Raw genomic sequence first — 12876 nt, 5'->3', positions numbered from 1 at the left:
GTAATGAGAGGAGAAAAAGAAAGCTCAGGACAAGAATATCCAAAGTGGTAAAGACTCAAAGGGATGGTATGATGATTAGTTTTTCCCTCTTAACCTCGTCATCTTCTTTTTTTCCATTTACCTTTTTTTAAACTGTCCTCCCTCTCAGTGCTCCATCCATCCTCCTCCAAGGATGAGAGCCAACCAACTAAAACCAGATGAAACCAGACCAGTGCCCTTTAATATCACTTTATTTCAGAGCAAATCAGATCCGTATATCACAGTCTTCCAATGCAATGCCAGAGTATTGTACATCATTACAGTATCAATATTTACAGCTAAAATAAATTACATTCAAAAATAATAAAATGACAATGTATTATACAGTTTAATAATCCAGACACAATGACACCTATGTTTGTTTCACAGCTCGAATTTTAACCTGCATCCATTAAATCACTCCTGCTTGAAATAATGTAGCAATAGTCAAACTCAGTGGCGACAGGAATACCAGCATTCATACAAGCAGCACATCGAGCGCCCAGAGAAGAACTTTAAAAATAATGTGAAAAGACAGAAGCATTATTAAAACTGAACCATGTGCAGAGTGAGAAACGGTCACTAGCAGGAAAGTAGGACAGCCGTGACCAAACCAGACCAGAGGAGGAAGGTGAGATGTTAAGAGAGTCGAGGGCCAAGGAGACATTCATAACCTGGGTGTTTTAGTTTGACGGGGAGGATAATAAACTATTCATGGAGCAGAATAATTAGAAAGTAGGATTTTCTTTCCAGGCCCTTTTTCAATCATCTGCACTGTTAAGGACACATACCTTATAGGTGAAATCAATATCCTATCCTTGTGATGATTAAAAGAAGCCAACTATGCAGATGAGCCTCAGATGTTCGCCCTCCTCGTGTTGAACGGAGCAATGTGCTTGTGCTCAGAAAATGTTCCCTATAAATGCTCTCATCCTCAGGCACAGGTAAGAGCATGTGATAGACATCTGAGGTTCATTCAATAAATGCTAAAGCCCCCTTTATGTGAGGCTGCTGCAGCAGATTCATAACAGCTAATCTAAGAAAACAGTTGGCATGGATTTCCTGTCTTTACAGTATCTACCTATATTGTGTAATATGCAGGACCAGGTGTTTCCCCGTTACCGAGGAAAAGACAGGGCCCTTCATGTGATATGTTTCATGGCATGGAGCACTCCTTCACATTGACTAGAGGGGTAATTTACTCCCAAATTGCACTAAAATATCCCCACAAGTCCCCTGTGTCCCCTTGCTGAAGCTTCAAAGGTCAAACCAAGCCTTAGTACTGATCTCCCAACAGATTTATGTGGAAATACAAATGATAAGATCGGTACTAAGGGCGAGTTTAGGTCAGATCCTTGGGGGTACACAGGCTGACACTGAGGAGGGTGATTGGCGCCCCCTAGCTGGAGTGGAGGACTGTGTGCAAAAGAGAGAGATAAAAGGAAGAACAGGAAGAGGAGAATTCTCCCCCACCCTTCTCTTCAGACACTAGCGGTATCGCAGGATCACTGGAACTGAAAGCGAGAAAGGAGAGGACAATGAATGATAAGTTCTGCACATAAAGTCCTTTACAACTGTGTGTTTGATCTGATACTCACTGATGATTATGAGCAGGAGAGCCACAACTACCAATGCAATGATCAGCTTCATCTGTGGAAGAAACATCACACAATAAACATCTTCCTCAAAATACTGGACACCTCAAAGTAGAAAGTAAAAACAAGTGTATAAAGAGACACAGTAAAGGTGACATGCTTGAACACACACACACATAAAACAGACAGCCCACCTTCATGTCTCGCCACCACATCCTCCTGTGCAGCTGTTTGGCTCGGCTACTGAAGGCAGACGCGTTGTCCGATAGGCTCTCTGGGACATTTCATGAGGACACGTGAGGAGGAAAATAATATGGGGAAAAAAGCAAAAAAGGAGTAGTGAATAACGATGTAAACAAGAATCAGCTTTGGTTTTTATGTTGATGGGGACAAGGTGACTCTGTCTTGACCTGTTGTCAAATGTTATGTAAGTACTTGCTATGCGGGTGAAATCATTCCTATGAATAGTTGTTTTTCTGTACTTTAATTCAATTGGCATTGAATAGTAAACAAAAACTTGCCGAATTTAAACCCAATGGAACAAAAACACATTTCCTTCTGTCCTTGTCGTGATATCCACTCCAAAGTGCTCGCCCACACAGGCTCTCTGTTTCTTGGTTACCGTTGTTAACTTGAGGTGTATGCACATTAACAGGAAAGTTACAGCTCCATAGCGTGCAGTGATGGGCTGGTCCGAGCCCCCGTCCACAATTAAAGTCTTTGTGTCCGTCATGAGTAAGCTGTTCCCACATGCATGTGCCATTAACGGCCAGTCGCTACCACAAAGAGAGGCACTTAGATGAGCCTTTTTAGAAGATGCTTGTTAATCTGCAGGAATTTAACAACAGGTAACCTGCACATGGAGCTGGGACCTAACTGCACTTGCCAATCACAGGATTTTATATTGCTCACATGAAGAAAACATACAGCAGACACACGCATTTAACCACACACAGACCAAAGACACAGCAAAACTCTCATGTACACAAAGCCTCATTCACACAAATGTGTTCCAGATGTTCATCATTGTTTTGGCTTGCTTGTGGACATAACAGACAAAAAGCAGTTGTATAACATCTGTGTGGATGTGATGATGAGGCTGAGAGGGGAGACACAGGAGCGCTGCAGCCTCGTCTTCTGGTCCATGCGGAGCAGAAGAAGTAGACCTGTGCGTGTCCCGTTGAAAGCTTGGCATGTGTGTGAAATGAGTAACGAGCGAACTAAACACATTTCACACACCTGCTTGATATACACACGGTCAAAAGAGGGGGGGCTGTAAGAATGAGAGTGTGGGACGCACACACCTGGTAAAACACTAAACCTGGATATGTCATTAAAACCTTGAGCAGTGAGTTTACAGTTCACCTGCAGGAGAGATTGATACTTCTGGATAAAGGTACATTTTTTCAAATTAAAATATGGGACATGTCTTACATATTGCTAAACAGCTGCAAAGATTCGATAATTCACTGATTAGTCTATTGAAAGAAAAACAGCTGACAATATTTTAATAATCATGACATCGTTTCTATGCAAAAATGCTGGTTTCAGATTCTCAGGTGTGAGGCTATAGTGATTTTCCTCTGATATATTTTAGTAAACTAAATTATGTTTGAGCTCTGGAATGTTGCTCAGACAAAGAAAAGACATTTGAAGATTTCAATGAAATTCTAACTTTTTAACTATTTGTTCATCAGATAAATGCACCTGCACCTTAATTGTACAGGCACAACACAAACTGTAAATGTAGTAGATTCAATCACTCATTGCTCTTTGGGCACATCCACCCTTTAAATATTTAGCCCATCATTTCTCTATTCTTGCTTACATTTTGAATTGCTTTATTTCTACCCAAAAGATTAGAAGTTTGTCTCCTTTGAAGGTTTTCCATCTCACCAGAGAAGTATAAAACCAAACTGTCTTTATTTGATATACAAGATATAATTAAGGTAATTGGGCCTTTTCAAACAAATGTTTTTGGTTTAAACGGAAGCACATTTCAGATTTCCCACTAACAAATACCAAATGCCAAAATGAGCCTGCAAACAGTGAAGATAACAATCCTCAGAGCCATGTGTAAACCATCTGTGAGCTAACGGTGGAAACTAACCATTAAAACAAATGAGACTGATAAAACATTCCCTGTAGAGTTGGTTTCAACTTCATTTGACTTGTAAATAAACACACATTCATGTGGACAAATAGGAAAACGCGTGCTATCTCAGAGTGACTCACCCGACTTGTCCTGCAGGTCATCGAGCCGCTCGCCCCTCTCTATCACCTTGGAGATGTTCTCCTGCATCACATCGATCACCTCGTCAACCTGCGACTGCACCCTGTGGAGACACGTTGGACACTGATAAATAATAGAGATTAATCATGAATGATAAGGAGAAGAATGTGTTGATTGATATTATTTTGTGGTAACATACCACAGCATGCATCACCTCTTTTACCAACAATATCCACAGGTTTATTTTTTTAGCCTCACGCTGACCTGCCTGCACCTGTTTTAGTATCTATCCGAGCGAATCCTTTATTTCACAGTACTCATAACTGAGCATCGCATGACAAGCCCAGATTTCCCATTTCTCTCTATTATTTTAAAGCACTTTTAAGAAATACATCTGGGACGAATGCAGAATCAGTGGGAGAGGTAACATTAGATATAAAAAGGAAGATTCAAGACAAAGTCATTAGGATTTTAAACAACTGATCACATTTTCCAGCACCATTACACTGATTGTCTCGGACAAGGAACAGCAGGAATTTATCAGTCTTGGACTTCGACTTGATTGCAGGTCAAAGACATTAATATTAAATATCAAAAAGCCATAGCCAAAGTGATAAACTCACCACAGGATCTGGAGGACATAAAGAAGCATGGGCTGCCTCAAACACACATGAAACTACTAGAGGGACCTGACCTGACCTCAGGGGTTCAGGTTCAGACAGACACAGGGGTGAAGAGCCTGGGTAATGTGCAAACAACATTCCTGCAGTCTGTAATGATGGCATCTAGTTTCAGGTGCTTACAAAAAATGATGAACTGTCAAGGACAAACAGAGCGTGGCAAAATGCTTCGGGTGCCAGAGAGTTTTAACAATGACCTTGTTTGTTCTCTGGCCATCTCTGACTGGAGGTTAATGTGGAAACAGACTGCAGAGGGACTAGGGAGTCTTGGGAAGGTTACACAATAACTTGCACATGGCAGCCTCCCTTACTCAATCCACTATAAACCTGCAGCTTCTGGTAAACACGACGGGCCACAGTTGCATAACACCAACACCAAAACTCAAGAGTGTTGGCAGTACTACTCTGACTGCAGGCTTTCAGTTGTTATGGGAAATGTGTTAATACTTACTGCTTGAACTTGTCATTCTGAGGCCCAAATCTGGGTGCCGTGGGTCCTCTCCTGAAAAACAAGTTTCAGTGAAGCCAAGGGTTACCAATTTATAGTGGGAATTTTCAACAAAAACAACCTACTTTACTGTTTATTCATGTATAAATATTTGCTAGTATTAATGCTCTCATCATCGAGGTCAATTGTACTTTATATATACTACTCATAATAATCTCAGTGAATGGAATATAAAACTCACAGAAAGAAGTCTTCCTCCTCATCAGAGTCCTCTTCAAGTAGGTTCCTCTGTAAAGTAGAAAAGGTCAGATGGTTACAGAAGGACAGTGATTTGAATGACCTTAGATTTGGTTCAGGAGCAAGATCCAGTTCCAGCACCTCTGCAGTTGACAGGCCCAACCAGAGTACATTCCTGGCACTACAACTGACGTTCCTGATACCAAGAAATGAAATTGACCTCCAGCGGCCAGATAGCTGCTGCACTCGCGTTTATTTTCCGGTCTGTCTTCGGAGAGCAGATATACCCAGATATACTGCTATTCTAGTGCACTTTACAAAAAAACAACTGTTGTTGCTCTGTTTTTCTGCTTGCCAGACTCCATAAAAACGTTTCCTCTTGTTCTCTTAAGACATGTCAACATCTAGTTCTGGCAAGGAAAATCATTTGGTTATCCAAGCAAAAATGGATCTGAACATATTCCAATAAAATATAGAGAGAGGTTTCTGCGATCCAAGAAGTTTGAAGATAAACTCTACCATGATCACAACCATGTCTTTACCACTGATGGCTTCAATAGAGGCAGGAAGTGCCTGGTGTAAAGGGCTATTCCTAGGGGATAAGTTAGGCCAGCTGCATTAAATCCTCACAGTAGGAGAATCGGACTAGCATAAAGTAAGGGTCTGTTTCTCATTGGATGGCACACGGGAGGTTCATTGCTACTGGAAAAAAATAAAGCATGATACATTGCTTCCTTACATTATGGTGTTCCATGAGTTTAGAAGCAAAACTTTATTACACTTGCAGAAGTAGTTTAGGTTAAATCTCCAATTTCTCAGTCATGGTCATCACCTTTTATCAACCACTACACCTTGCCACCACAAAAACAAAAATCCAGGGCTGGCCAGTAATGTTGACAGCTGCAAGAAATGCCAGGCCAATATAGATATTTTTCTTTCTTGTAAATACAGTGTCATCTGCAAAACAGCTGACCATATGATTATAAAAAACTTTAGAAGTTAAGGCTCTAACACTCTCCTTCTGTTCAACATCTTTTTCTTTTCTTACTTTCTTTCCACTGTGTAGGATGAGAAACACGAGGAAGGACTGGTAGTTATTAGCATGGATAATACAAGCCTCCCCGTAAGCCCTGTTTTTAATCCCAGTTCGCACAATAGCAAAAAGGATTGGACTTAGAAACAGACGACTGAGTAAAGTACAAAATCAGTGGGAGGACAGGAAGGTGGAATTGGGTGGGGAAGCTCATTTCAATGAGAACCAGATATTTGGCTCGGGGAGTTCTTCACTTTACCCCCTTCAAAGATCCAATGTCTTGTGCGTATTCCCTCCAGTTTTTCTACTACTACTCACAGCAAAATCTGCATCTCATAACAACATCTGTTTTTGACTTTATTGGACAATTCTAAAAAAGGTCTGTCAATTTATAAAGCTTGTAAACTAATTGGTAATCTTTTTTCCCCATCCTAGATAGAATAGATAGAATCGGAGGATGAAACCCTCTTTATTGTCACATACATGCACACAGCAGAGCACACACAGTGAAATTGGTCCTCTGCATTTAACCCATCCTAGTACTAGGAGCAGTGGGCAGCTATTGTGCAGCGCCCGGGGAAATCCTGTGTTATGTTTGCTTCCTCCTGGTGATAGGCCACAACAAAAAACACTGCCACTTCCTCCATCTATATCTTACCCTCTCGCTGCGAATGGACCCGGTGACCTCGTCATCGTTGAGGTGTCGTTTAAACTTGGGGGGCATGTTGTCTTCAGGCTGCTCCTCCTGATCTGGCTCCCTCTGAAGGATCGGAAGAGAAGAAGGTCAATACATGAACACTCTTTGACACATGTGTTGCAAAGTGTATGAACAGAGTTAGAACCTCAATCTAAACATGCTCAGTAATGATCGATGAGACTGGTCGTGGTTGAGCAATCTCAGGACACTTCTAGTCCCAAACTTTGAGGTAAACAGTCTGACATCATTATGAGTCACAGAGCTGATTTCATTCATTTCCTTTTTAAGAAAAAAAGGTGGTTCATTCATTCTGCCATCTGTCTTTGAAATTATATTCCTCTCCTATGCCTTCTCAGTAAGTGAAGAAATAGAAATATTAAGATATCCTATTTGATGTTTTCATGTTTAAAGTCTCAATGGCTGTGAAAGGAAATGTGGTCATTGCAATGTGCACCTTTGGGTGAAGACATTGAAAAACAGATGTGGAAAACATGCTGTTCTTCCAATTAAACCCCCGGAGTTAGTGTTTGGGTGTTTCGCGCTCCTAACACTGTTTGTAACACTGCAGCTAAACACAACAGGGCCTCATTATAGTGCTTTGGTCACACTGAACTAAACAACATGTGCAGACCCTTCTGTAACAACTGGTAGGGGGAAAATCACAGCAGTCTTACACATACACACACCAACTCTCTCAACACAACAAGAGAACTAATACCATTGAATCCAGTTCAGTATGACACTGTGGCTTTCACAGCAGCGTCCTTTCTGGCACTGCAATTTGGAAAAAGGCCTCAGAAGCCAGGAGAGGAGAGGAACTTTCCAGTAAACACAGGTGAAGAGAAGCAGGAGACAGGGCACGCTCTGAAGCAGTGACAGCGTGAAGAGACACAGAAAGAGAAAGAAGAGAAGCCAACTCTAACATGTTAGGGTCTCAGAAGGAAGCCTAGGAGAGGACATTTAAATTGCAATCCACAAAAAAGCTGAATTAAATTATGTCAAAGCTGTGATTTATAGAAAGGATTATAGATTATCGTTGATCAAATCGATTTATTATGGATTGCAATTTCTGTCCTTTCATCAGAAAAAGGGTTTAACCAAGTGCAGCTATTCTTAGCTGTTTATACTACTAATGTATTCCCGTTAAAGTCTAATCATGTCTAAACATGACTCCTTAAAAAGGATACAGTACTGAAAATGAAACTGACATCTCAGAGTCCTATGTTCCCGTGCTCAATATCCTCTTAATATGACAAATTAAGGAGACTTTTCAAATATCCTATGTTCTCGTTTCCCTATGTCAAATGTTTGTTTTCCTGGGTTATTATGTTAAAATCACCCACCTACAGTTATAACCAACTGATGTAATACTCCTTAATACGCCCTCAAATTTGTGGACTGTTTACTTGACTTTTGACATTTCACAGCGACTGTACAGTTTTCCCCTTCAAACTGCACTTGAAACGCCCCTCTCCTTTCTTTTTTTTGGGGGGGGATCATTTGAGCTCAAACCAATCTCCACTAAAGTACATCTATGTCAACAGACCAGAGGTGAAATAAGTACTCATATTTTGTATTTAAGTAAAAGAAGAAAAATCCCAGTATAGGGGGGTATAGTATAGAGTTCGCTGTTACAAGTAAAAGTCCTGCATTGCAAATCTTACTTCAGTAAAAGTACAAAAGTATAAGCAACAAAATACATATAAGGTCCCGAAAGTAAAAATACTCTTTATATAGATTTTCCTATTTTTTAATGATGTATATTATATGTTCTGATTCTAATTATGTATGCATTAATGTGTTTATCAAAGCTGGTAAAGGTGCAGCTAGTTTGTATCACTTTGTATACTGCTGGGTAGCGTATGAATGTTACTCCAGGTGTAGCTAAAATGTTATTGAATTGTTGATTATATCACATCATTAATCCAAATCTGTAAAGTAACTAAAAGTACTACATACATATAGTGGAGTAGCAGTACATTTTTCCCATCTCAATTGTATTTGAGTAGAACTAACATGTAAAATATCATGGAAATACTCAAGTACAACGTCATCGAGATTGTACTTGCATAAGTGTACTTAGTCAATTAACACCACTGCTGGGAACATAAGACCCTGGGAACATGAAGAGATGATCCCAATTAACGTTAGAACACAATCTCTAACTTTAGCTGGTGAAACGTCTGTTAGCCTACATGTAAAATACGTCAGAATGCCGTTGTGTACCACATATAATCAATGTCAATGCTACACCACAGTAATTGAAATGAAAGCGGGGACACTCTTAATGCCAACACAGTTAGCTACTAGCTAATCTAGCAAGACAGGCCGCTTGGTCCATTGACAAATTTAGCTACCCAGCTAAGCTACGCTAAGGATGCTAACGGGGCTAGCTACCTGCTGTTTTCCACAAGATCCAAAGCCCGATGCTGAAAAACAAAAACAGGAGAAGATTCAGCTGTTAATCCAGGGTATTCAGGGTTTCGGTTGGCTCCTTCACGGTGTTGATACTTTCATTTCAAACGCTGCCCAGGACGATGAGACAGGATAATCATTAAGGATACTAGCGGTCTGCTGTCTGCTCCGTCAGAATCAGCTGACCAGGAAGCACCAACAGCTGGAAGAGGAGAGGGGCGATGCAGATGTTTGACACATGGATGGATGTATAATAAGAACAGGGTTGACAGCACGGATGAATATTGATCTTTTAGTTTTTTCTACACAACCACATTTACCAATATCTTTGGTTAGTTCTTCGATTATAACAGACATTACATGATCATAGAATGTATAGTGGTAGAAGTGGGCTGCTCAGATATTTCAGTCAAAATTGTATCAACTTATCTAAGTTTTCCCCATCCTGATGGGTTTGTTTTCCTTGCTTCTTAATGAAAGAATGTTCCTTTAGCAGTGTTGCATTGACAGTGTCTAGCATTATACATATTTTTTTTACTTATACTAATGCATACCAGAAGGTATTATTGTACTGTGTTTACCATGAAAAAAAAACACCGAGTGAACACTCAGCACATAAGATAGTAAATGCATAAAATAATCATAATAATATCAAGGTTTAAAATATATATATATATATATATATATATATATATATATATATATATATATATATATATATATATATATATATATATATATATATATATATTTGACATTTATAATAACATTTAAATTATAACTCTACTGCTTTTTGTCCGCCTCACCTGTAGGTGGCAGTTGTGCCTATGACATGCATCTAGCGTGCCACACATTTCATCAGAAGACGAAGAAAAACTTTCCCCGGAAAGGAGTTCTGGTTTAGTTGGTAAGCTATCTTTTCATCACATTTGAATTGTAGTATTATTATTCCTTTTTCCTGAGCCAATTTTATTTCTTTAAGCAAACCGAGTTTCACTGCAGGTAGTTCAAAGCAGGCTCTTCGTTTGTTGCTTGTCTTCACAGAGAGATGCAGAGCCGAGGCAGCGCCGATCAGTCCCATCCTCTGTTTGGAGGAGCTTTGACAGCCGTCCTCCCTCACAGCGCCAAAGACACCAGTGAGCTGAGAGAGATCCCTGACAACCAGGAGGTGTTTGTCCATGAACACACCGACCAGAGCCTGATCGTGGAGCTGGTAGAGTATCAGAGTCAGGTGGAAAACGAGGACGCTGCAAGGTATCACTTTGAAGACATCGCAGGCAGTAACAAAGCTTTAGAGCCAGGTGCTTTTGAGGTGACCAGTGTTGTACCCATGTCCAAATCTCAGCTGTCCCTGTCGGACTGCAGTTCTGCCTGGATGCTGACTGGCACTCAGTGTGTGTCTAAATTCAACGAAGAAGCGAGGAATTCAGTGACCCTACACCTGGGTCTGTTCCGTCTACCACAGTTCTCCACAGATGTCCTGATAACCTTCAATGACCCGCAGAGAATCAACCCTGATAGCAGCAGTGCAGCTTCAGCAGAGACACACAGACAGCCATGGACGGTGCAGGAGTTCCAGCGGTTGTTGCAGACGATGACTCTGCACAACCCAGGGCTGTTTGGATAGGACTGCTGCTACTTCATCAGACCCCTGAGTTAAAGGTTTAGTTTCAAGCTCATTTAAACCACTATGTTTAGCTGGGGCTCCACAAGAATCAGGTTGGTACCAACCTGAAAGTTTGGGGGCAATTCTTTCAAGCTGTGGTCCAGTTGCTGCGTGGCACAAATCCTGTTTTTCGCTCGATGTTTACTTTGTTGTGACAAAAAAATGAATTCAAAACCAAACATTCAAGATTTTATTTTCATATGCACAGAAGCTAAGATTATATATGGCAAGGAAAAACTCCCAGGCTCCTCCAACAATGCAACATAAAACATCTCATGATATGAAGATCAGAAGTCATAATAAATGTTTTTGATAATAAAATCTTGGACCTTCTCTTTATTTTTGGATCAACTGATTACAATTTTTTTTATTGAAGATGCTTTAAACTAGGTCTGTATTGATGCCTGTTATTTTTGCAAGGCATGTCTGTATTGTGTGAAGCTGTTATGCACATAAGAGAAATGTGAGATTCGAGACATAACGTCATAATGCCATAGAAACATTCTCCTTCTACTTACTCAAGCATTTCCTCCATCCTCATCATGCTTTCTTCCCTTTATTTTATTATTTTCCTAAATACTGCCACCTTCCTTGCATACACTAATAGACTATATTTATGTGTTAATACAAACATCTACCAGGCTCCGTCATGCACAAACCTCACCTATAGGCCAGCAAATATTCAATCGCTAACAGCGATGCTTTTTTTTTACACTATGGTAGTAAAAAAGACACACAAGTTATGGCGAAAGTCAGAAAAGGGGTTAAAGGTAAATTGAGGTTCCACTTATGAACTCCTTCTGGAGCCATTAAAATGCAGTTAATACTCATAAAGCTTTCAGAAGGACCTGAATTTAAACATTAACTGTGAAAATTTAGTGACTCCCAGAGGGAATATGTATTAGGTCAACTTTTTCCATCATTCACTGCAAGTGGCCTCATGGTGGAATAATTCATTAGCCTGGACCGTGACAAAAACTTTGGAAAGACTTTACTCACTCAAGGGTGAGTTTGGAGCAACACTAAATGTATGGAGTGAAAACTGACCCTCATTCATTTCTGCTTTGAAGTCAAACCAAATTAAAACTTTTCCACAGTTATACGTCTGTTATTTCAGGGAAAATGGTTTGACTTGAGTCTGCTGTTAAATAAAACTCATCACAGCGTAGGAATTCAGGTAAGTGTTGCATAACAAGTAAGAGGAAGTACAGTCTGTCTCCTCAGAGCCACTTCAAACCCTTTTTTAAATAACGGATTAAGATCTCATAAAGTCTGGTCTCCGCTCACTGATCCCAGAACATTCCTTCATTAAACAAGGCAACATTGAGAGTAGCACAACAGCAAAGACCTTGGATAAACATGCTGTTTTTGGATGTCTTTTAAAGTCTGAAAACATCCTGTCTTAAAGAACAGAAGGTTTTGGAACATGCTTCTAATGTTAAGGTCATGTCGGGAGACGATCTGATACATTACAGACTTGCATATAGAGCAGTGCTCTCAAAAATGTTGCCTTGTGATGCAGAGTGGTAAACTGTTTAACAAAAGAATGATTGTCTAGGTTATTTTATCATTTTATAAATCTCTTTTTTCCCTGCCATTCCTTCAACTATTTAATGGCCCTTCAACATTTTACATTTTTTACACAACTGCTCTGGATGTCCAAAAATAAAAGCTGTAAGGATTGCTTGGTTAAATACTGAAATTCAGCAACAGTTGGATATGTTAAATATGTAATTGCATGGCAGACCACAGTTTGAATAACTGAATGAAAAAACAAACTAAAATGTCCTTATGGGCAAGGTTTAACATTGAACTAACTGTCATTGCGTTTTTAACAAACAGTGTCCAGTGGAA

The 12876-nt window shown here is 40.0% G+C and overlaps 2 protein-coding genes across 3 annotated transcripts; one reads left to right on the top strand and one right to left on the bottom strand.

Annotated features, from left to right (window-relative positions):
* Positions 1–212: 212 nt before the first annotated feature.
* Positions 213–10415, bottom strand: vamp4 (vesicle-associated membrane protein 4). 2 transcript variants are annotated; one of them, XM_063890909.1, is made up of 10 exons: positions 10163–10415; positions 9339–9558; positions 7660–7805; positions 6903–7004; positions 5216–5262; positions 4978–5028; positions 3849–3949; positions 1808–1887; positions 1617–1668; positions 213–1532 (listed from the first exon to the last, which is right to left on the bottom strand). In XM_063890909.1, exons 3-10 carry the CDS (start codon positions 7660–7662, stop codon positions 1507–1509), a joined length of 462 nt encoding a protein of 153 aa, XP_063746979.1. In that variant the 5' UTR covers positions 7663–7805; positions 9339–9558; positions 10163–10415; the 3' UTR covers positions 213–1506. The 2 variants fall into 2 exon arrangements, with proteins under 2 accessions (XP_063746979.1, XP_063746981.1); XM_063890911.1 differs by lacking the exon at positions 7660–7805 and having other exon boundaries at positions 10163–10407.
* On the top strand, positions 10165–11361 carry rangrf (RAN guanine nucleotide release factor). The gene is made up of 2 exons (XM_063890908.1): positions 10165–10263; positions 10401–11361. Exon 2 carries the CDS (start codon positions 10405–10407, stop codon positions 10981–10983), a length of 579 nt encoding a protein of 192 aa, XP_063746978.1. The 5' UTR covers positions 10165–10263; positions 10401–10404; the 3' UTR covers positions 10984–11361.
* Positions 11362–12876: the final 1515 nt, after the last annotated feature.

This window comes from Eleginops maclovinus, chromosome 9, assembly GCF_036324505.1.
Source record: "Eleginops maclovinus isolate JMC-PN-2008 ecotype Puerto Natales chromosome 9, JC_Emac_rtc_rv5, whole genome shotgun sequence".
Taxonomy (NCBI): Eukaryota; Metazoa; Chordata; class Actinopteri; order Perciformes; family Eleginopidae; genus Eleginops; species Eleginops maclovinus.
Note: the sequence above shows the minus strand (reverse complement) of the source record. Positions and strands in the feature narration are given on the sequence as shown.

What these genes read in the sequence shown, in the direction of transcription:
- vamp4 (XM_063890909.1), bottom strand. An exon ending in GGTCCATTCGCAGCGAGAGG is followed by an intron (nt 5,263 to 6,902) that starts GTAAGATATAGA and finishes TCTACTTTACAG; the next exon opens with AGGAACCTACTTGAAGAGGA. An exon ending in CAGAATGACAAGTTCAAGCA is followed by an intron (nt 3,950 to 4,977) that starts GTAAGTATTAAC and finishes GTGTCTCCACAG; the next exon opens with GGTGCAGTCGCAGGTTGACG.
- rangrf (XM_063890908.1), top strand. Translation starts at nt 10,405, where the DNA reads ATGCAGAGCCGAGGCAGCGCCGATCAGTCCCATCCTCTGTTTGGAGGA.